Source organism: Lucilia sericata, unplaced genomic scaffold (genome assembly GCF_015586225.1).
Source record: "Lucilia sericata isolate MDLA Ls3-8-SP2 unplaced genomic scaffold, ASM1558622v1 Contig000123F_arrow, whole genome shotgun sequence".
NCBI classification, from domain to species: domain Eukaryota; kingdom Metazoa; phylum Arthropoda; class Insecta; order Diptera; family Calliphoridae; genus Lucilia; species Lucilia sericata.
In genome coordinates this window covers 419009-443720 of record NW_023994155.1, presented here as the reverse complement: position 1 = coordinate 443720, position 24712 = coordinate 419009, and the positions used below count along the sequence as shown (strand labels likewise).

Genomic DNA, 24712 nt, shown 5'->3' with positions numbered 1-24712 from the left:
GAGTTCTAGTTCAGTTCTAGTTCAAGTTCTAGTTCATGTTCGAGTTCAGTTCTAGTTTCAGTTCTAGTTCGTTCTAGTTCAGTTCTAGTTCAGTTCTAGTTCACGTTCTTAGTTCAGTTCTAGTTTCTAAGTTCGAGTTCAGTTTTAGTTCAGTTCTAGTTCAGTTCTAGTTCAGTTCTAGTTCAGGTCTAGTTCAGTTCTAGTTCAGTTCTAGTTCAGTTCTAGTTCAGTTTCTAGTTCAGTTCTAGTTCAGTTCTAGTTCAGTTCTAGTTCAGTTCTAGTTCAGTTCTAGTTCAGTTCTAGTTCAGGTTCTAGTTCAGTTCTAGTTCAGTTCTAGTTCAAGTTCTAGTTCAAGTTCTAGTTCATTCTAGTTCAGTTCTAGTTCAGTTCTAGTTCAGTTCTAGTTCATTCTAGTTCAGTTCGTAGTTCAAGTTCCTAGTTCAGTTCTAGTTCAGTTCTAGTTCAGTTCTAGTTCAGTTCTAGTTCAGTTCTAGTTCAGTTCTAGTTCAGTTCTAGTTCAGTTCTAGTTCAGTTCTAGTTCAGTTCTAGTTCAGTTCTAGTTCAGTTCTAGTTCAGTTCTAGTTCAGTTCTAGTTCAGTTCTAGTTCAGTTCTAGTTCAGTTCTAGTTCAGTTCTAGTTCAGTTCTAGTTCAGTTCTAGTTCAGTTCTAGTTCAGTTCTAGTTCAGTTCTAGTTCAATTCTAGTTCAGTTCTAGTTCAGTTCTAGTTCAGTTCTAGTTCAGTTCTAGTTCAGTTCTAGTTCAGTTCTAGTTCAGTTCTAGTTCAGTTCTAGTTCAGTTTTAGTTCAGTTCTAGTTCAGTTCTAGTTCAGTTCTAGTTCAGTTCTAGTTCAGTTCTAGTTCAGTTCTAGTTCAGTTCTAGTTCAGTTCTAGTTCAGTTCTAGTTCAGTTCTAGTTCAGTTCTAGTTCAGTTCTAGTTCAGTTCTAGTTCAGTTCTAGTTCAGTTCTAGTTCAGTTCTAGTTCAGTTCTAGTTCAGTTCTAGTTCAGTTCTAGTTCAGTTCTAGTTCAGTTCTAGTTCTAGTTCAGTTGTAATTCAGTTCTGGTTCAGTTCTGGTTTAGTTCTAGTTAATTCTTAGTTCAGTTTTACAAGATTTATAAAATTTTAAAAAATTGTGTTGTTGCCTTTACAGCTAGTTATCATATTGTGTACTAATATTTAGTTAAAAAAATATATAAAATTCTTCACATTTTTGTCTGTTACAACTTTTGTTGGCAATAGTTATGACAGTTTGTAAAAACAATTTCAATTTCGTATTTTTATTATTATTTTGCAGTTGTTGTTTTTGTTGTTATTTAGTTCATATAAATACAAAATAATAAAAATTTATTAACTTAAATCACCATAGTAACTTCAGCAAATAAATAATAATATTTATAATATTAAACAAAAAAAAAACTACAAGAAACAACAAGCAGCTTTAGTAAATGTAAATGTTATTGTAATTCTATGCAAGTAGAAGAAGAAAAATATATAAAAAAAAACTACAAACAAGAATATAAATTTTAATGGTGTCACTAATATTTTATTACACAGACCCAGTTTATTTATGTACAATTTATAAACCCCCTACCCCCGAGGCCCACTAACTCTTACCCCACCTACTATGGGCTTCCTTTTTTTCAACAACTAGCGATAACTCCAAAATTATCAGCAGCCAAGAAAAGAAATGAAAAAACACTAAGTAAAATTTTGTTACTAAATTATGACATTTATAAAATATTTTTATTATTATTAAATACTATTTGCTTATTTATATTTTCAACTGGCCCCCAACCCCTCTTAAGGGTTTCCTTTTTGGCTGCCAAAAACAAAGAAATATTTGGAAATTTTAATAAATTTGTCAAAGCAAAAATGTTATAAAATTGATTTATAGACTGACAAAGTAGACCTAAAAAAGGAATTTTTATAATCTTGCTACTAAAACAAAAAAAGTTTTTATTTCTTTTTGCTAAAATGGAAAAATAAGTTTTTTACTGTTTTCCTCTGCAAATGTAGTCTGATGTCATAAATTATGATTTTAATCAGTAATCAAAAATGTAAAATAGTAAAAAAAAGCCAACGTACAAAAAAATATTACTTTGTTACTAATTTACGCATGAAAAATTTGTAGTCAGAGAGTGTTAATGTGATTAAAACAACCCTGCCTTCGAGTACCCATTTCATACAACCCTGCGTTGATGACATTTCTCTACATTTAAGAGAAAATTCAACACCTTCTTTTCTGTGTTGCAACTGAAACCACATTTTAAATTATGTTTTATTTTATTTTTCTAATGTACATTTTAGCTTATGACTTGTTAAAGTATTAAATATCCTGGTATAAAGTATGAGTTTTGAAAAGGACATTAACTAGGAAAAAACCTCAAATATTATTTAAATGGACACTCCTTTTTATTTTGAAAAACAACTTTGTTTTAAATATGTTTTGTTATGACTTTAGATTCCAAAAACACTCGTATTTCTTTAATTATTTTGCTCTTCTAAGAAATTACACTCAAAGAAATAAAACAGTCAGAATAACTTGAAAAAAACTGCACAATAAATAAACTATAACTGAACTAGAACCGAAATAGAACCGAAGTAGAAATGACTAGAAGTGAACTAGAACTGAACTAAACTGAACTAGAACTAAACTGAACTGAACTAGAACTGAACTAGAACTGAACTAGAACTGAACTGAACTGAACTAGAACTGAACTAGAACTGAACTAGAACTGAACTAGAACTGAACTAGAACTGAACTAGAACTGAACAGAACTGAACTAGAACTGAAACTAGAACTGAACTAGAACTGAACTAGAAACTGAACTAGAACGAACTAGAACTGAACTAGAACTGACTAGAACTGAACTGAACTGAACTAACTAAACTGAACTAGAACTAAACTAGAACCGAAAAAACTAGAAAACTAGAACTGAACTAAAACTGAACTAGAACTGAACTAGAAAACTGGAACTAGAACTGAACTAGAACTGAACTTAGAACTGAAACTAAACTGAACTAGAACTGATCTAGAACGGAACTAGAACTGATACAGAACTGAACTAGAAACTGAACTAGAACTGAACTAGGGAACTGAACTACGAACTGAACTAGAACTGAACTAGAACTGAACTAGAACTGAACTAGAACTGAACTAGAACTGAACTAGAACTGAACTAGAACTGAACTAGAACTGAACTAGAACTGAACTAGAACTGAACTAGAACTGAACTAGAACTGAACTAGAACTGAACTAGAACTGAACTAGAACTGAACTAGAACTGAACTAGAACTGAACTAGAACTGAACTAGAACTGAACTAGAACTGAACTAGAACTGAACTAGAACTGAACTAACTGAGAACTGAACTAGAACTGAACTAGAACTGAACTAGAACTGAACTAGAACTGAAAAGAACTGAACTAGAACTGAACTAGAACTGAACTAGAACTGAACTAGAACTGAACTAGAACTGAACTAGAACTGAACTAGAACTGAACTAGAACTGAACTAGAACTGAACTAGAACTGAACTAGAACTGAACTAGAACTGAACTAGAACTGAACTAGAACTGAACTAGAACTGAACTAGAACTGAACTAGAACTGAACTAGAACTGAACTAGAACTGAACTAGAACTGAACTAGAACTGAACTAGAACTGAACTAGAACTGAACTAGACTGAACTAGAACTGAACTAGAACTGAACTAGAACTGAACTAGAACTGAACTAGAACTGAACTAGAACTGAACTAGAACTGAACTAGAACTGAACTAGAACTAAACGAACTAGAACTGACTAGAACTGAACTAGAACTGAACTAGAACTGAACTAGAACTGAACTAGAACTGAACTAGAACTGAACTAGAACTGAACTAGAACTGAACTAGAACTGAACTAGAACTGAACTAGAACTGAACTGAACTGAACTAGAACTGAACTAGAACTGAACTAGAACTGAACTAGAACTGAACTAGAACTGAACTAGAACTGAACTAGAACTGAACTAACTGAACTAGAACTGAACTAGAACTGAACTAGAACTGAACTAGAACTGAACTAGAATTGAACTGAACTAGAACTGAACTAGAACTGAACTAGAAATGAATAAGAACTAAATTAAAAGTGATCTAGAACTGAACATAAACTGAACTAAAACTTAACTGGAACTTAATCAGAACTTAACTAGTTTGAACTAGAACTAATCAAGATTTTTAGTAAAAAATTTATATTTGCTATTATTTTTTTTGTGAGTGTATCGTCTAGAGTTACTCATATTAACTACAATCCTTGCAAAAAGTATGAAGATTTTTTTACATTTAATCAAATTGAAAAGAGAAAAAAACGTCATAATATTATGTTCATTGTAGTGGAAGTGCGATAAAACAAATGTCGTTAGAGGTTTAATTTCAAAATAGCAAAAGCAACAGAACGATTTTATTATTCCAAAGAATAAGATGGAGGAAAGGGATCTTCTATGTGGTTAAGTAAACTTCACATTTTTAGTTAATTTGTGTACATTTTTTTTAAACCTGTAATAAAAATTCACTGACAGAGATTGCATCACACACTTGTTTTGTGAAATCAACACAAAAAGGTGCGTGTTTTGTTGAAAAAAAAAAGAAATCTACTTTATAAAACCCCAAACCCTTAACTTCCATTCTAAATATTGCGCTATAAAAGGCTGGCTTTCCTGACACTAGTTTCATTTTAATACTTTTCACCACCTCACACCCCCTAGAAAGAAGTAATTAATTCATAATTTTAATTAGACTTTCCATTATATTTTTTAAGTTCTAGTTAAGGCGGCTTTTTGTGTTTTTTTTATTATTGTACTCGTGCATAAAAATATTAAATTAATTTTTTATTTTTTGTTTTTATTATTTATGTCCACTTTTTCCGTAAATATTCTGATTATGTGCCACAGTCAGAGAGAGATGGAGTTGTACTTTTATTTTTATGATTTATTTAGTTGTTTTTGTTTTAAGGATAACAAATCTGTTTTATTTGTTAAGTTTTGTAGTTGTTGTAATTAATTTTTTTTTGTTATAGTTTAGCTTAACAACAATTTACCAGGGAGTGTTTTGTTGAATATTTTGTAAAATGAGCTCAAGTTTTATGACCTCAAGCTTTGTTTATTTATTTCCAAGAAATTTTTGTGATTTTTTCTGTAGTTTTTTATTATTTTGTTTATTTCCAAAAGGAAGTTTTATAGTAATTTAAACAAAATTTATTACATCCTTTTTATGCGTTTTTTTCTTCATTGTTTTGATTAGAATAAGGAGGCGAGTTTATTTTGGGGTTAATCATGATTTATCGAACGTTCTAAAAGAAATTTTTGGGAAAATTTATCTCATTTAGAACTCGTGTAGAAATGAATTGGAATTCAATTTGATTGAAATAAGATTGGATGTAAAACTGAGTAAAACTGAACTAGAAACCAACTGGGAATGAACATAAACTAAAGTTGAAATGTACTAAAACTGAACTAGAACTGAATAAACTAAAGTTGAAATGTACTAAAACTGAACTAGAACTGAACTAGAACTGAAATTGGAATGAACTAGAACTGAACTAGAACTGAACTAGAACTGAACTAGAACTGAACTAGAACTGAACTAGAACTGAACTAGAACTGAGAACTGAACTAGAACTGAACTAGAACTGAACTAGAACTGAACTAGAACTGAACTAGAACTGAACTAGAACTGAACTAGAACTGAACTAGAACTGAACTAGAACTGAACTAGAACTGAACTAGAACTGAACTAGAACTGAACTAGAACTGAACTAGAAACTGAACTAGAACTGAACTAGAACTGAACTAGAACTGAACTAGAACTGAACTAGAACTGAACTAGAACTGAACTAGAACTGAACTAGAACTGAACTAGAACTGAACTAGAACTGAACTAGAACTGAACTAGAACTGAACTAGAACTGAACTAGAACTGAACTAGAACTGAACTAGAACTGAACTAGAACTGAACTAGAACTGAACTAGAACTGAACTAGAACTGAACTAGAACTGAACTAGAACTGAACTAGAACTGAACTAGAACTGAACTAGAACTGAACTAGAACTGAACTAGAACTGAACTAGAACTGAACTAGAACTGAACTAGAACTGAACTAGAACTAGAACTAGAACTGAACTAGAACTGAACTAGAACTGAACTAGAACTGAACTAGAACTGAACTAGAACTGAACTAGAACTGAACTAGAACTGAACTAGAACTGAACTAGAACTGAACTAGAACTGAACTAGAACTGAACTAGAACTGAACTAGAACTGAACTAGAACTGAACTAGAACTGAACTAGAACTGAACTAGAACTGAACTAGAACTGAACTAGAACTGAACTAGAACTGAACTAGAACTGAACTAGAAACTAGAACTGAACTAGAACTGAACTAGAACCTAACTAGAACTGAACTAGAACTGAACTAGATCTGAACTAGAACTGAACTAGAACTGAACTAGAAACTAGAACTGAACTAGAACTAGAACTGAACTAGAACTGAACTAGAACTGAACTAGAACTGAACTAGAACTGAACTAGATCTGAACTAGAACTGAACTAGAACTGAACTAGAACTGAACTAGAACTGAACTAGAACTGAACTAAACTGAACTAGAACTGAACTAGAACTGAACTAGAACTGAACTAAACTGAACTAGAACTGAACTAGAACTGAACTAGAACTGAACTAGAACTGAACTAGAACTGAACTAGAACTGAACTAGAACTGAACTAGAACTGAACTAGAACTGAACTAGAACTGAGCTAGAACTGAACTAGAACTGAACTAGAACTGAACTAGAACTGAACTAGAACTGAACTAAAACTGAACTAGAACTGAACTAGAACTGAAACTATAACTGAACTAGAACTGAACTAGAACTGAACTAGAACTGAACTAGAACTGAACTAGAACTGAACTAGAACTGAACTAGAACTGAACTACAACTGAACTAGAACTGAAATACAACTGAAGGAGAACTGAACTAGAACTGAACTAAAACTAAACTACAACTGAACTAGAACTGAAATACAACTGAAGGAGAACAGAGCGAGTATTGAACTAGATCTATTGTGATCTATAACTCAAACTAAGCTAGAACTAACTGTTTTGAATCTCAACTTTAAAGTTTTTATTAGGTTCCATGCTATCAAGTCAAAAGGTTAACTGAATATTTAAGAACTTATTGAGTCATTTAAATTTTATATGTATCATAGTTATAAAAATTGGTTCCTTTTTTCCATTAACAAATATTTATTAATAAAATGTTTTATTATTGTTGGTATTATTAATTCAGTAATTAAATTATCATAAAAATTACTTTTAATTAAAGACCAATAAAAGCGAAGGGTTAGATATATTTCAATTAATTTCCAAAATGCGTGCCTTAATATTTTCACTTGAAGATTTGGCAAAAATACCCTTTTAACCTCCAAAAAAAAACAGAAAATTTTAACAATTGTTTTTAGCATTAATTTAATGACTTAATCACGTGTCTAAGACGCAATGGTCACCTTTTGGAATTGAAATATTAACATTTTATGATCTTACATTTTCAATTCAACCCCCTACCCAATGTTTTACAACTGCCATAAATTGTCATCCAAGTAAATATTTAGACAATTAGCGGTCAATTTTATTTGATGTTTAATTATCTTTATTTATTTTTGCCTTTTGTTTCTATTGGGGCACAAAGAAAGACTCTCGTGTAAACAGGCATGACTTGGCATGTAGACACTTTCTAAACTCTTCTTTTAATTCTAGAGCTATTAATTGGGAAATTCATTTAATAGTTTAGGAAATAATGGCAAAAACTTTTAAGTTTCTCTTGTAAAACTATGGAAACATGTCAAAACTATAGCACGTGTCATCTTTGGTTCCCTTGAACTAACATATTAAGCAAAAGACAGAGAGTGAGAAAGAGAGACAGACACCTTTGTTAGGTTTAATCAAGAAAACATTAAAAATCGAATGTTTATTAACTTGAGTAATTTTTTCTTTTAGTTTTTGAACCAAATACTTTTGTCATTTTGTTACTCTTGAGTGCCACGTGCTCTTGTCCTCTAACAGCCTAAAACACATCCTGTTTAGATCCTTCAATATTTCTAATACATTTTAAGGTCTTAATTTTGTAGTTTTTTTTTCACTTAAAACATTTTGTTTATTTATTGTTTGTTGTCATTTGTTTGTACAATTTACGTTGATTATCCGGCAGACGTTGGTAGTGCGTTCAATTATGTCCGTCCATCCGACTGTCCGTCTGTCTTACTCTCTCTTTCTGTGTACCTTTGGGTCATTTGTGTATTTGTTTTTATTGTTATTAACAAGTACCGGCCTGTGGCTCGATTGTTACTGGTCTTTTGTTAAATTTCTTTGTTTTACGAATTTTGCTGAAAAGTTAATGGACCAGAACCAATGTCAAAATGTTTATTTAAGTGATACTTTAAAAGACACAAAATGCCAATAGACCTTATGACCTCTTGTTTTAAACAGAGGTCAAAGTTTTTATGTTTATCGATAATGTTTTAAATTGACCACAACAAAAGGAACATTTTAACTACTTTTATTAAAACTGGAACTGTCAACTAGGAATCAAAGTGTTCTTACTTGTTCTTTCATCTTTTTTTCTTATTGACCCATTTTTTCAATAAATTTCTTTTAAATACCATTTAAACCGCTTTAAAAGCTCAAATTTCCTAAACAAAATCTCACATTTTAGCGGTATCTTTATGTTTTCGAGCAAAAAATCTTTAATGGCATGTGAATGATACTTCAAACTACCAACCAATCTTCTTAAAATCATTCACATTTTATTCATCCTCCAACAAATTGCAAAAATATTTTTTATTTATTTATATACATATTATTATAATGATTAAATCTTCTTATAAACAACTTTAGTAAAATGAAAAATAAAATTAAAAATTAAATGGAAAATTCCCAGGAAAATGTTTACAAGACAATCATGGGAGATTTTTTCTGTTTGTAATTTTATAACTTACAATGTATTTTATTTTACTTAATAATTATATTATTAAATGGAAAATATTGAGGAAAATTATAAAATATTGTCGTCATATACATACATATGTATAGAGGTGGATGGGAGATTTTGTTTTAAAGTTGTAATTTTAAGAGTTAAATTAAGAAATAAAATTGTTGGAAAGTTTAAGAGAAATTGGTCAAGAAAGTTATATTTTTTGAACTGAGAGCTGTTTAGAACTGAACTAGAACATAACCAGAACAGAACAAGAACAGAACTAGAACAGAACTAGAACAGAACTAGAACAGAACTAGAACAGAACTAGAACAGAAACTAGAACAGAACTAGAACAGAACTAGAACAGAACTAGAACAGAACTAGAACAGAACTAGAACAGAAACTAGAACAAAACTAGAACAAAACTAGAACAGAACTAGAACAGAACTAGAACAGAACTAGAACAGAACTAGAACAGAACTAGAACAGAACTAGAACAGAACTAGAACAGAACTAGAACAGAACTAGAACAGAACTAGAACAGAACTAGAACAGAAATAGAACAGAACTAGAACAGAACTAGAACAGAACTAGAACAGAACTAGAACAGAACTAGAACAGAACCTAGAACAGCAACTAGAACAGAACTAGAACCGAACTAGAAACAGAACAGAAAGAACTAGAACAGAACTAGAACAGAACTAGAACTAGAACAGAACTAGAACAGAACTAGAACAGAACTAGAACAGAACTAGAACAGAACTAGAACAGAACTAGACCAGAACTAGAACAGAACTAGAACAGAACTAGAACAGAACTAGAACAGAACTAGAACAGAACTAGAACAGAACCTAGAACAGAACTAGAACAGAACTAGAACAGAACTAGAACCAGAACTAGAACAGAACTAGACCAGAACTAGAACAGAACTAGCACAGAACTAGAACAGAACTAGAACAGAACTAGAACAGAACTAGAACTAGAACTAGAACAGAATTAACAGACACTAGAACAGAACTAGAACAGAACTAGAAACAGAACTAAACAGAACTAGAACAGAACTAGAACAGAACTAGAACAGAACTAGAACAGAACCTAGAACAGAACTAGAACAGAATGAACAGAACTAGAACGAACAGAACAGAACTAGAAACAGAACTAGAACAGAACTAGAACAGAACTAGAACAGAACTAGAACAGAACTAGAACAGAACTAGAACAGAACTAGAACAGAACTAGAACAGAACTAGAAACAGAACTAGAACAGAACTAGAACAGAACTAGAACAGAACTAGAACAGAACTAGAACAGAACTAGAACAGAACTAGAACAGAACTAGAACAGAACTAGAACAGAACTAGAACAGAACTAGAACAGAACTAGAACAGAACTAGAACAGAACTAGAACAGAACTAGAACAGAACTAGAACAGAACTAGAACAGAACTGAACAGAACTAGAACAGAACTAGAACAGAACTAGAACAGAACTAGAACAGAACTAGAACAGAACTAGAACAGAACTAGAACAGAACTAGAACAGAACTAGAACAGAACTAGAACAGAACTAGAACAGAACTAGAACAGAACTAGAACAGAACTAGAACTAGAACAGAACTAGAACATAACAGAACTAGAACCAAAACCAAAAAAACAGAACTAGAACTGAACTAGAACTAAACTAGAACTGAATTAGAACTGAATTAGAACTGAATTAGAACTGAACTAGAACTGAACTAGAACTGAACTAGAACTGAACTAGAACTGAACTAGAACTGAACTAGAACTGAAATAGAACTAGAACTGAACTAAAACTGAACTAGAACTGAACTAGAACTGAACTAGAACTGAACTAGAACTGAACTAGAACTGAACTAGAATTGAACTAGAACTGAACTAGAACTGAACTAGAACTGAACTAGAACTGAACTAGAACTGAACTAGAACTGAACTAGAACTGAACTAGAACTGAACTAGAACTGAACTAGAACTGAACTAGAACTGAACTAGAACTGAACTAGAACTGAACTAGAACTGAACTAGAACTGAACTAGAACTGAACTAGAACTGAACTAAAACTGAACTAGAACTGAACTAGAACTGAACTAGAACTGAACTAGAACTGAACTAGAATTGAACTAGAACTGAACTAGAACTGAACTAGAACTGAACTAGAATTGAACTAGAACTGAACTAGAACTGAACTAGAACTGAACTAGAACTGAACTAGAATTGAACTAGAACTGAACTAAACTAGAACAGAACTAGAACAGAACTAGAACAGAACTAGAACAGAACTAGAACAGAACTAGAACAGAACTAGAACAGAACTAGAACAGAACTAGAACGGAACTAGAACAGAACTAGAACAGAACTAGAACAGAACTAGAACAGAACTAGAACAGAACTAGAACAGAACTAGAACAGAACTAGAACTGAACTAGAACTGAGCTAGAACTGAACAAGAACTTAACTAGAACTGAACTAGAAAAGAAATAGAATTTATTTTTTATAAAAATTTACTGAAAATGTAAAAAGAAACACTTTTCCGAAAAAATACTAAAAACCTAAGTTTTTCTTAGATAACCGTTCGGTCTTTTATTGTAGCAAAAAATATGCTATTTATCTCATTTAAAGTTTTTCTAATTTTCTATCTTTTAAATGCCAAATGTTTGATTTGTTAAAAACCTTGTGTTAAAGAAAAGGATAATAAACCATGACTCATTCATTCATTCCTGCTTGATTCGGGTTAAAAACCTTAAAAATCCAAAACCTAAACAAAACTTCTGGACTGTTAATGAAGTGAAAATTTTTAACACACGTGCCCTTTTTTCTATTCTTTTCATTTTATTGCTACAAACGCGGATTAACATGAGTTCTAACAAAAAGGACTATTAGTTTCACTACTAGTTGTTGTTGTTTTAAGGTAAATTATTACAATAAATAAAGAAAAACGAAGAAAGAAAAAAAGGTAAAAAATCGTTCAAATATAATAAAACCGGAGCAGTGGAATAGACACAAAAGAATCAACAACAGCAACAACAAAAACATATGTTTTCTCTAAGGGTCTATAAATGATGTTCAAGTTGTAATTGTTGTTGTTGTTCCACACTTTATAATACACCAAGACAAATGACCAACCGAAGGACCAACTAACAAATGTTGCAGGAACAAATAGGGAATTTTTCCTTTAGCTGGTAGAGGATTTTTAATGTTTTTAAAAATATATTAGAAGGGGGTGGTTTAATTTTAGCACAACAACATTAAACAAAAAGATAAATATGTATGTTGTTGTATTAATAAAAAGTAAGAGTTAATAGACCATTGAGTAAAAAGGACATTGACTCATATATTTGTATATTAGAAGAAAGGGGCCCGAGAAGGCAGGCTAATAATAAATTAATTTCGTTCTTTTTTTTTTTTTTTTGCTGTAGAGTTCCCTTACAACAGATGATACTTGTTTGCCGCTGACGATGAATAATAAATGATGACTGTTAATATAAGTTCTCAAAAAAAAGACATCAAATTCTTTAGAACAAATGACAGCAACAAAAACAAAAAGAAATGCTATCAAAATGAAATTTAAATTAATTAAGCAGCAACATCAGCAGTAGTAATAAAATCATACACAACGAAAATGAAATGAAATTGATGAATTGCTTTAATCATTAATGTCTTCATTAAATAAACAACAACAAGAACACAAAAAATATTAGTAAGAGATACAAAGAAATTTGTTTAATTAAAACTAAACGGAAAAAATATGAATAAGCAGAGACCAATAAAGCAGAACTTGTGAAAAATCGCTCACACCGCAGAAAAAGAACTAGAGACAGAACTAGAACAGAACAGAACTAGAACAGAACTAGAACAGAACTAGAACAGAACTAGAACAGAACTAGAACAGAACTAGAACAGAACTGGAACAGAACTAGAAACTAGAACAGAACTAGAACAGAACTAGAACAGAACTAGACCGAACTAGAACAGAACTAGAACAGAACTAGAACAGAACTAGAACAGAACTAGAACAGAACTAGAACAGAACTAGAACAGAACTAGAACCAGAACTAGAACAGAACTAGAACAGAACTAGAACAGAACTAGAACAGAACTAGAACAGAACTAGAACAGAACTAGAACAGAACTAGAACAGAACTAGAACAGAACTAGAAAGAACTAGAACAGAACTAGAACAGAACTAGAACAGAACTAGAACAGAACTAGAACAGAACTAGAACAGAACTAGAACAGAACTAGAACAGAACTAGAACAGAACTAGAACAGAACTAGAACAGAACTAGAACAGAGAACAAACTAGAACAGAACTAGAACAGAACTAGAACAGAACTAGAACAGAACTAGAACAGAACTAGAACAGAACTAGAACAGAACTAGAACAGAACTAGAACAGAACTAGAACAGAACTAGAACAGAACTAGAACAGAACTAGAACAGAACTAGAACAGAACTAGAACAGAACTAGAACAGAACTAGAACAGAACTAGAACAGAACTAGAACAGAACTAGAACAGAACTAGAACAGAACTAGAACAGAACTAGAACAGAACTAGAACAGAACTAGAACAGAACTAGAACAGAACTAGAACAGAACTAGAACAGAACTAGAACAGAACTAGAACAGAACTAGAACAGAACTAGAACAAAACTAGAACAGAACTAGAACAGAACTAGAACAGAACTAGAACAGAACTAGAACAGAACTAGAACAGAACTAGAACAGAACTAGAACAGAACTAGAACAGAACTAGAACAGAACTAGAACAGAACTAGAACAGAACTAGAACAGAACTAGAACAGAACTAGAACAGAACTAGAACAGAACTAGAACAGAACTAGAACAGAACTAGAACAGAACTAGAACAGAACTAGAACAGAACTAGAACAGAACTAGAACAGAACTAGAACAGAACTAGAACAGAACTAGAACAGAACTAGAACAGAACTAGAACAGAACTAGAACAGAACTAGAACAGAACTGGAACAGAACTAGAACAGAGAACTAGAACAGAGAACTAGAACAGAACTAGAACAGAACTAGAACTAGAACAGAACTAGAACAGAACTAGAACAGAACTAGAACAGAACTAGAACAGAACTAGAACAGAACTAGAACAGAACTAGAACAGAACTAGAACAGAACTAGAACAGAACTAGAACAGAACTAGAACAGAACTAGAACAGAACTAGAACAGAACTAGAACAGAACTAGAACAGAACTAGAACAGAACTAGAACAGAACTAGAACAGAACTAGAACAGAACTAGAACAGAACTAGAATAGAACTAGAACAGAACTAGTTCTAGTTTAGTTTTAATTCAATTTTAATTCAGTTCTGAACTGAATTAAAATTGAATTAGAACTGAACTAGAACTGAACTAGAACTGAACTAGAACTGAACTAGAACTGAACTAGAACTGAACTAGAACTGAACTAGAACTGAACTAGAACTGAACTAGAACTGAACTAGAACTGAACTAGAACTAAACTAGAACTAAACTAGAACTAAACTAGAACTGAACTAGAAAAGAACTAGAATAGAACTAGAACAGAACGAGAACAGAACTAGAACAGAACTAGAACAGAACTAGAACAGAACTAGAAACGAACTAGAACAGAACTAGAACAGAACTAGAACAGAACTAGAACAGAACTAGAACAGAACTAGAACAGAACTAGAACAGAACTAGAACAGAACTAGAACAGAACTAGAACAGAACTAGAACAGAACTAGAACAGAACTAGAAACAGAACTAGAACAGAACTAGAACAGAACTAGACAGAACTAGAACAGAACTAGAAACAGAACTAGAACAGAACTAGAACAGAAACTAGACAGAACTAGAACAGAACTAGAAACAGAAACTAGAACAGAACTAGAACCAGAACTAGAACAGAACTACGAACAGAAACTAGAACAGAACTAGAACGACTAGAAAGAACTAGAACAGAACTAGAACAGAAAGAACTAGAACCAGAACAGAACCTAGAACAGAACAGAACTAGAAACAGAACTGAACTAGAACTGAACTAAACTAGAACTGAACTGAACTAGAACTAGTCTGGAATATCTTGTCTTGTATATATGCTAATAGTTACAAACCTGAGCTGAAATTTAACGTCTATAAGTAGTCTAGAATATAATATTGTCTATAATATGGTCTATGTCTAGTCTATAATATAGAGTCTACATTGTAGACTACAATATTAGACTATAGTTTGGAGTATAGTATGGACTGTAGTAGAGTTTATAGTATGAGTTGCAGTCTAGTCCATAATCTGAATTGTAGTCTAGGTTATAGTCTGAACTATGGACTATAATACTGTCTAGATTATGGTCTACACTATGTATTCTGCAATATTCTGTGGACTATATCTAGAATACTTTCTTGGCTATAGTCTTGAAGCCTTGTATTCTTTATATCCCCCGAAATCTAAAATTTCTTTAACAAAATTTAATTTTCTCTTAAAAAGTAAATTTAAAGCCTAAAATTAACCATTTTAGCTTTAATTACCACTTTTCATTAGTTTGGTATTTTATTATACACACATTTTCAATAAAAATGTTACCACATTTTTGCTGTTTTTTTTTTCGTTCCTCTTCTGTTATTTTTTTATTGCGAAAAACTGCGCAAGTCAGGGTCAAGTAGTAGAAGTCCTCGTAAATGTTATTTTGTTTCCAATATTAATTGTTGTTGTTGTTTTAATTTATTTATGTATTTTCTAACAACCCTCTATCTGTTTAAATGTTTAACATTAACAAAACAACAGAAAAAATGTGTTTGTTGGTTAGGTGGCCCATTTCCCAAAAACAAGAGAAAAAAAAAAAAAAACTGAACCAAATTAGTCGGTCTATAACAAACTTGCGATTTTTATTACGTATTCGAACATTTTGTAATGGAACGGGTGCGTCAGAGTTAGACATTTGGTTAGGCATATAAACCACCCATATTGAGATAGTAAGTTCTTGAAGCATAATGTTATTCTTTGTTAAATATTTTGCTGGGCACCCAGGGAGCGTTAGGAAATGACAGGGCAACAAATAAACTACAAACGTTTACATTTTCTTTCTTACGAAAAATTACCCAGTAAACAGATATGTAGTGGTTTAATAGAATTAAGTTTATTTTTATCAAGAGTACTTTTCTTAAAAGTACCTTTTTGGAACTAAAAACTGAAATAAAATTATATTAAAGTCGAAATTAAGAAAAATACATTTTCTTTTAGTATAAAAAAAAACTACACCAAATGAAAATGTGGAAAAAGAAACAAAAAAAGAAAAACTTTAATAAATCTTTGCCTCCTCTGCTGGGGTTGTTAAAGAAGATACCAAAAACCCATTATAGTTACAAATAAAATGGCGTCGTTTAGATATTGGAGGAGAGCATTAAGTTTTTACAGAAAAACCATAGAAGAGGAAAACACACCCTAATAAAAGGGCAACGAAACGAACAGAAAAATATAACAAAACATTTACCAGATATTATACAAAGACATCTTTGGAAAACTGAAATACAACCAACCCCACCCTAAAAAAATTAGCAAAAAATAAAAGAAAAATCTTGCAGATAAGTATATACAGCGAAAAAATCTCAACAAAACAAAATGGCGTAACTATAAATGTTAAAATACTTGACGTTTGACATTTACTTATATGAAATAAAATCGAAAAAAAACAGAAATAGCAACAAAATCAAAATCCATAATAACAGTAAACAAACAATGTCGTCATTATTATCTAAAAAACAGTGGAATTTTAAAGAGAGAGTCATAGTATGTTTATAAAAAATCATAAAATGTCAAACTCATCAAAATATCAACAAACTTTAACAGTTTGGAAATAGAAATAGCAGCTCGAGCTAAACTGAACTAGAACAGAACTGAAACAGAACTAGAACAGAACTAGAACAGAACTAGAACAGAACTAGAACAGAACTAGAACAGAACTAGAACAGAACTAGAACAGAACTAGAACAGAACTAGAACAGAACTAGAACAGAACTAGAACAGAACTAGAACAGAACTAGAACAGAACTAGAACAGAACTAGAACAGAACTAGAACAGAACTAGAACAGAACTAGAACAGAACTAGAACAGAACTAGAACAGACTAGAACTAGAACAGAACTAGAACAGAACTAGAACAGAACTAGAACAGAACTAGAACAGAACTAGAACAGAACTAGAACAGAACTAGAACAGAACTAGAACAGAACTAGAACAGAACTAGAACAGAACTAGAACAGAACTAGAACAGAACTAGAACAGAACTAGAACAGAACTAGAACAGAAACTAGAATTAGAACAGACTAGAGCAATACTAGAACTGAACTAGAAAATACTTAAAATTATCTCAAACTCAGTTAGAACTGAGTATGAGTCGATTAAAAACCGGATCTGAATACAGAAAAAGTGTTTTGAAGTTTCTGAGGTCTTCTTTTTAAGCAAAAATCGTTTTGTTTATTATACCATAAACTATTTTTCTATCCATAACTGTATTTGCTTTGACGTGTAAATTTGGCAAATATATATTTTTTTAATAAAAACTAATAAAGACCTACTAAATATCAAAGATTTACGAACCCAAATTGGCAACAACTAGGGAACTAAAACAGCAAAAAAAAAAGGAAAACAAAAATCTGTTATAAACTTAAACTAAATGCAGCATTAAATGAATTTAAACAACAACGAACGGCAAAGTCACGCAATATTTGATAATATTTTTACTACAGAAGAGTATGAGTAAAAATAATAATATTTTTTGTTTTGTATTTCTTGTCTATACTTTCAGTCATAACACCAGACTATAGCGTGACCGACGACGAAACGACCAAAACGTCAGCAACACATCAAAAAAAATATTGTGTTTCAGCTGTTTTTTCTTCGTTTTTTTCGTTGACTGGCAAAACAATATAAATATTTCAATAGCAGCGAAAAAAATTGCATATTTACAATAAAATTATGAAAAATCACACACAAAACTAGGTAAGTGTTAAAAAATCTTATAAATAAATCATATTTACAATCATCGAAACTACCATTCACTTAAACTCAGTTTGAATGAATGAGTCTACTATACACTCAGTCATTCATTCATTCATTCATGCATTTCTTGTATTGAGAATGTGGAAAGTCTAATAAAATATTTAAAAATAAGTATCAGTTTAGTAACAAACAACAAAAACTCAATTAATAATAAATTTATCGAAACACTTTAAAAACGCAAACAAACGCATTGAAATATCCTGTCTAACGAAATGCTAATTTTCAAATTCATTTAATATTCAATAACAATTTCTTCAATTCCTTTTGTTTTGCAGTGATTTAAGGCAATGTTGAGCTCAAAACCTTAAGTTTTTAAAATAAATTTTAATATTTTTTCAAAAGATTTAATTCTTTTCTATTCATGCTAAGGGTAATTTTTTAAAGCCAACAACAAGTAATAACAATATAGGCAAATAAGGATACCAATTTAAATTTAAACACGCAGTAGTGCAAGAAAAAGTCCTACATATTTTTTTGTGAATTCTATGCCTTGATTTTGTGTGTCTGTCTGTCCCTCTGTTTTCATACCGTTATGCATTTATGTTGATTATAGTGTTTTTTACATTGACCATGTGACCTTGAAAAGAAATAAATTTGTTCTGATTTAAAATACTGCAGTTTGAAATGAAACCCTTTAAGAGCAAAATAAATGCTAAAACCTTATAATTTTGCAAATTGCTGAGTGAAATGGTTGTTGTACAAAAACATATTCCTCAGAGAGGAAAGACAGACAAGAGTAATCAGAAACTTTGAAAGAAAATATGACAATTGCGTAAATATAAAAAAATGGAGATTAAGTGAACCTGGCATGTCCCACACTAGGTCTGAACTAAAACAGAACTAGAACTGAACTAGAACTGAACTAGAACTGAACTAGAACTGAACTAGAACTGAACTAGAACTGAACTAGAACTGAACTAGAACTGAACTAGAACTGAACTAGAACTGAACTAGAACTGAACTAGAACTGAACTAGAACTGAACTAGAACTGAACTAGAACTGAACTAGAACTGAACTAGAACTGAACTAGAACTGAACTAGAACTGAACTAGAACTGAACTAGAACTGAACTAGAACTGAACTAGAACTGAACTAGAACTGAACTAGAACTGAACTAGAACTGAACTAGAACTGAACTAGAACTGAACTAGAACTGAACTAGAACTGAACTAGAACTGAACTAGAACTGAACTAGAACTGAACTAGAACTGAACTAGAACTGAACTAGAACTGAACTAGAACTGAACTAGAACTGAACTAGAACTGAACTAGAACTGAACTAGAACTGAACTAGAACTGAACTAGAACTGAACTAGAACTGAACTAGAACTGAACTAGAACTGAACTAGAACTGAACTAGAACTGAACTAGAACTGAACTAGAACTGAACTAGAACTGAACTAGAACTGAACTAGAACTGAACTAGAACTGAACTAGAACTGAACTAGAACTGAACTAGAACTGAACTAGAACTGAACTAGAACTGAACTAGAACTGAACTAGAACTAGAACTGAACTAGAACTAGAACTAGAACTGAACTAGAACTGAACTAGAAGTGAACTAGAACTGAACTAAACTGAACTAGAACTGAACTAGAACTGAACTAGAACTGAACTAGAACTGAACTAGAACTGAACTAGAACTGAACTAGAACTGAACTAGAACTGAACTCGAACTGAACTAGAACTGAACTAGAAGTGAACTAGAACTGAACTAGAACTGAACTAGAACTGAACTAGAACTGAACTAGAACTGAACTAGAACTGAACTAGAACTGAACTAGAACTGAACTAGAACTGAACTAGAACTGAACTAGAACAACTGAACTAGAACTGAACTAGAACTGAACTAGAACTGAACTAGAACTGAACTAGAACTGAACTAGAACTGAACTAGAACTGAACTAGAACTGAACTAGAACTGAACTAGAACTGAACTAGAACTGAACTAGAACTGAACTAGAACTGAACTAGAACTGAACTAGAACTGAACTAGAACTGAACTAGAACTGAACTAGAACTAGAACTGAACTAGAACTGAACTAGAACTGAACTAGAAGTGAACTAGAACTGAACTAGAACTGAACTAGAACTGAACTAGAACTGAACTAGAACTGAACTAGAACTGAACTAGAACTGAACTAGAACTGAACTAGAACTGAACTAGAACTGAACTAGAACTGAACTAGAACTGAACTAGAACTGAACTAGAACTGAACTAGAACTGAACTAGAACTGAACTAGAACTGAACTAGAACTGAACTAGAACAGAACTAGAACTGAACTAGAACTGAATTAGAACTGAACTAGACCTGAACTAGAACTGAACTAGAACGGAACTAGAACTGAACTAGAACTGAAGTAGGACTGAACTAGAACTAAACTACAACTGAACAACAACTATTAAAATAAATTGAAATCATGTTGTTTTTTCAAGGAATATTTCTGTAAATCGATATATTAATAACCATCCACTTCTCTTTAATAATTTAAAACTTTTTGATAGTTTCCCAAAATTTCTTTGTACTCACCTTGAAAATAACTTTTTGTTCTTAAATAACTAACAGACAGCCTTAAAATGCTCAGTCGATCCAATTTACTTAAAATATTCTGTTCAAATGGCAGCAATGAAGCCAATAAATCTAATTCAGCATTTAAACGTTCACGATGACGTTTTGACGGATTACTTTTTGTGACGCCATCTTTGGGCGGAGGTTTTAAACTAGAAATAAAAAAGAAATTAATATTATTTTAAATTTATAGAAAGATATTTTTATTTAAATTTAAAGCTTTAAACTTTAATGAAAAGGTCAGCAGACCTCCCAACATAATTGTTAATTACATTTTATTACAGGGTCTTAAAAATAAATATTAAATGTAAATGTTTAACAATAAATGTTAAAGGAATAGTAAATGATATCGCTTATTATTTAGATACCTATACTTTTGTACTTTTTTTCGTTCTCTAGAATTATAACCATAAACCCCCTTTTAATGTTGTTGCTTTTATTACTTTTTTTCAGTAGAGTCATTCATTCATGCTTTATATATAAAATTGTATAACAGTTTTTTTGTTGTATTAGACAATCTATATTTTTAATGTTTAACAAAGAAAAGGTGTTTAATTTTTTCCACTAAATCACCCTCTAATACAATATTATTTGAAACATATGTTTTTGAGGTTAGACCTAAAGGGGGTTCTTAACCACAAATAAAAGAGATTTCAAAATATTTTGAAATATTTAGCAAAAGAAGAGAAATATGGTAATTCATAATTTTAATTTAAATTTTTTGAAGATTTTGTTTACAAGTATGATAATTTGCAAGATTTTTAATATTTGATCTTTGACCTTTAAATATAAAATTTCATATTTTTCTTTATTTATGTAGATTTTCTATTTTTTAAAGTGATTTCCCTGCTGTAGTTAATTATTCTAAAGAAATTTTTTAAAAAAATATTTATTTGAATAGAGAAATTAAACTTTTAAAAAAACAAGTAAAAATTTGCTTTTTATAAAGTTTTTTGAGTAAAATTCATTTTCCTGCATTATTTGATTAATATAAAAAAAATCTTAAGAAAATTTGCTTAAAAATTTAATTTTTATTTTTTTCAAAAACCAGTATTTTTCACATTTTAGATAAATCGTTATTATTGTTAGTTATTTTAACTTTTAATCCATTATTCCAAACATTTTCTTATTAATTTCAGGAAAATTTTAAGAAAAACTTAGTTTAAATTTAAGGAAATCAAGTTATGGGAAAACCAGTATTTTTTAATATTATAGAAATCCATAAATTTCTAAAAGTTTTTCTACTAAAATTTTATTTTTCTACATAATTTAATACATTTCATAAACAAGTTTCAGAAAATGTATGTAAAGTTAAAGAATTAAAGGCTTTTGCAAAAACCAGTATTTTTTAATTTTGTAGAAATCTCTACATTTTTAAGGATTTTTTAATGTAACTAACATTTAGTTTTCGTTAAAATTTGATTCATTTCATTAAACATTTCGGGAAAATTATATTAAAATTTTAGAATTTAGCCTTTGGAAAAACCAGTATTTTTAAAATTTTATAAAAATGTTTACTTTTGTAAACATTTTTTGCTATGAATTTGTTATAGCTTTTGTTATTAATTAATTTTTTGGTCAATTTCTAAAGAATATTTGTTTAAAATTCAAGATATTGTGTTTTCGAAAAACCAGTATTTTTTTAAATTTGTCCAAAAACTTTAATTTTGTGTAGGTTTTCATTTTAAATTTAGTTTTCTTATTGTAGTTAATTACTTGCATAAAATTCTTTAAGAAAAATGGGTTTTAATTGAAGATATTTATATTTTGAAAAACCACTATTTTTTTTTAGTTGTAAAAATATTGATATTTATTGTGATTTTTTGCTTAAAATTTATTTTTCTTGCTAAAATTTTACTGTATTACCACAGATTTTAATAAATTTGCTTTTAAATTTAAGAAATTTTTGATTTGAGAAAACCAATATTTTTGATAAATTTAAGAAATTTTCATATTAATTGCAAGTTTTTGCTAGGAATTAAGTTTACTTGTTGCTATAGTGTATATTTTTCATTTCTTTTAGGAAATTTCTTTTAAATAATGAAAAAATTAGCTTTAAGAAAACCCAGTATTTTTGAAATTTTATAAAATCTTCACTTTTATTAAATTTTTTTTTTTAAGAATTAAATGTTACTGTCATAATTTATTCATATCTTTATAAATTTGTAAAGATAATTTGTTTGAAATTAAAGAAAGTATGTTTTAGGAAAAACCAGTATTTTTGAAATTTTATAAAAAACTTTAGTTTTATTAAGATTATTTGTTTGCTTTTGTTGTTGCTTTTGTAAATAATTCTTTTTTTGAAGAAAATTTGTTTATAATTCAAGAAATTTTGTTTTTGAAAAACCAGTATTTCTGAAATTTTATAAAAATCATTACTTTTATTACGATTTTTTGTAACTATTCATTTTTTTTTTTTTTTGTAAATATTTGAAGAAAATTTGTTTTAAATTTAAATTTTTGAAAAAAAAAAAAAATTGTTTGAAATGAAAGAAATTGTGTTTTTAAAAAACCAGTATTTTTAAAACTTTTATGAAAATTTTTACTTTTATTAAGATTTTTTGTAACTTTAATTTTTTTTGTAAATTTTTGAAGAAAATTTGTTAGAAATTGAAGAAATTGTGTATTCAAAAAACCAGTATTTATGAAAATCTTTACTTTTATTAAGATTTTTGTTTGGTTTTTATTGTAGCTTTTGTAATATTTTTTTTAATTTTTGAAAAAAATTTGTTTAAATTGAAAAACCGGTATTCTTAAAATTTGATGAAAATCTTTAACTTTATTAACATTTCTATTTTGGTTTTTGTTGTTGCTTTTGTTATTAGTTCATATTTTTTAGTAAATTTTGGAAGAAACTTTTTTTAAAATTAAAGAAATTGTGTTTCCGAAAAACCAGTATTCTTAAAATTTTGCAAAAATCTTAAATTTTCAGGAGGTTTTTCATTTGAAATTGAATTTTATTGTTTTAATAAATTACTTGTATACAATTTTTTAAGAATTTTTTTTTTTAAGTTGAAGAAATTTATATTTTGGAAAAACCAGTATTTTTTTTTAATTTCTAGAAATATTTAAATTTAATGTGATTTTTTTTGCTAAAAATTTAATTTTCTTGTTGTAATCAATTTTTGAAGAAAATTCTTTAAAAATTGCTTTTATATTGAAGAAATTTATGTTTTTAGAAAAACCAGTATTTTTTTAATTTATAGAAATATTTACAATTAATGAGATTTTTTGCTTAAAATTTATTTTTCTTGCTAAAATTTAACTATTTTAGGAAAATTGCTTTTCATTTGAAGAAAAATTTAATTTGAGAAAAACCAGTATTTTTGAAAAATTTTTAAAAATTTGTAGAATTTTATTTCTTTTTTGAAACTTTTCTAGTATAATCCTTTTAAATAACGAAAATTAAGCTTTTGGAAAAACCAGTATTTTGCTAAAATTATTTATAATATTTAAATTTTAAATAATTGAAATAATTAGCGGTTTGGGAACCACTGTTGAAGTGCTAATGTACATTATGTATTGTTTATTTGTTCAATTATTTAACAACAATTTGTTATTTATTTCCCATAAAAAAAAGGTTACCAAGTTGTTAAGGGGAGGAGGGGTGCGTGGTTGTAGTTGTAGATTATTATTCACTGGTATTAGTTTCTATTATTTGTGGGTGAAATCGTAATAAAAATCTATTTGAATTTATTTGGAATAAGGTTTTTGTTTCAAATCGATTATCTAAGGCCACTTGATCTTTATAATTATATTATCCTAAGAAGAAACCCTCCCTTAAACCCCAATTCTCTTACAAAAAAGAAGGTAATTGTGCAATATGATTCGCTTTAACTTGTTTAAACTTTTTTTTCTTCTAAGCAAAAAGGATTTGCTACCATCTTTTGTGTGTTATAAAATCCTAGTCATTCATTTCATACCAACCACCACCACCAGCCAGCATTAGCACCAAGGGAAGTAGTATCATCATCAGTTTGAAGTCTGATTATGAGGTTACCACCCGTTGTGGTTAATCAATATTATGGTTGTTAAGGTTTGTTGGCAGAAACATATGGTGCGGGGGAGGGG

At 30.0% G+C, this 24712-nt stretch overlaps 1 protein-coding gene and 1 long non-coding RNA gene across 4 annotated transcripts in view; one reads left to right on the top strand and one right to left on the bottom strand.

Annotated features, from left to right (window-relative positions):
* The window catches only part of LOC119600827, an 87975-nt gene extending 70054 nt beyond the window's left edge, over positions 1-17921 (top strand). Inside the window, exon 4 of the long non-coding RNA XR_005231164.1 lies at positions 17817-17921. This is a non-coding gene — a long non-coding RNA (uncharacterized LOC119600827). The remainder of the gene's footprint in view (positions 1-17816) is intronic.
* The window catches only part of LOC119600822, a 93243-nt gene that overhangs the window by 27810 nt on the left and 40721 nt on the right, over positions 1-24712 (bottom strand). For all 3 annotated transcript variants that reach the window (XM_037951385.1, XM_037951386.1, XM_037951387.1), the window contains exon 2: positions 20603-20793. In XM_037951385.1, the coding sequence (XP_037807313.1) occupies positions 20603-20793 (191 nt within the window). The remainder of the gene's footprint in view (positions 1-20602; positions 20794-24712) is intronic.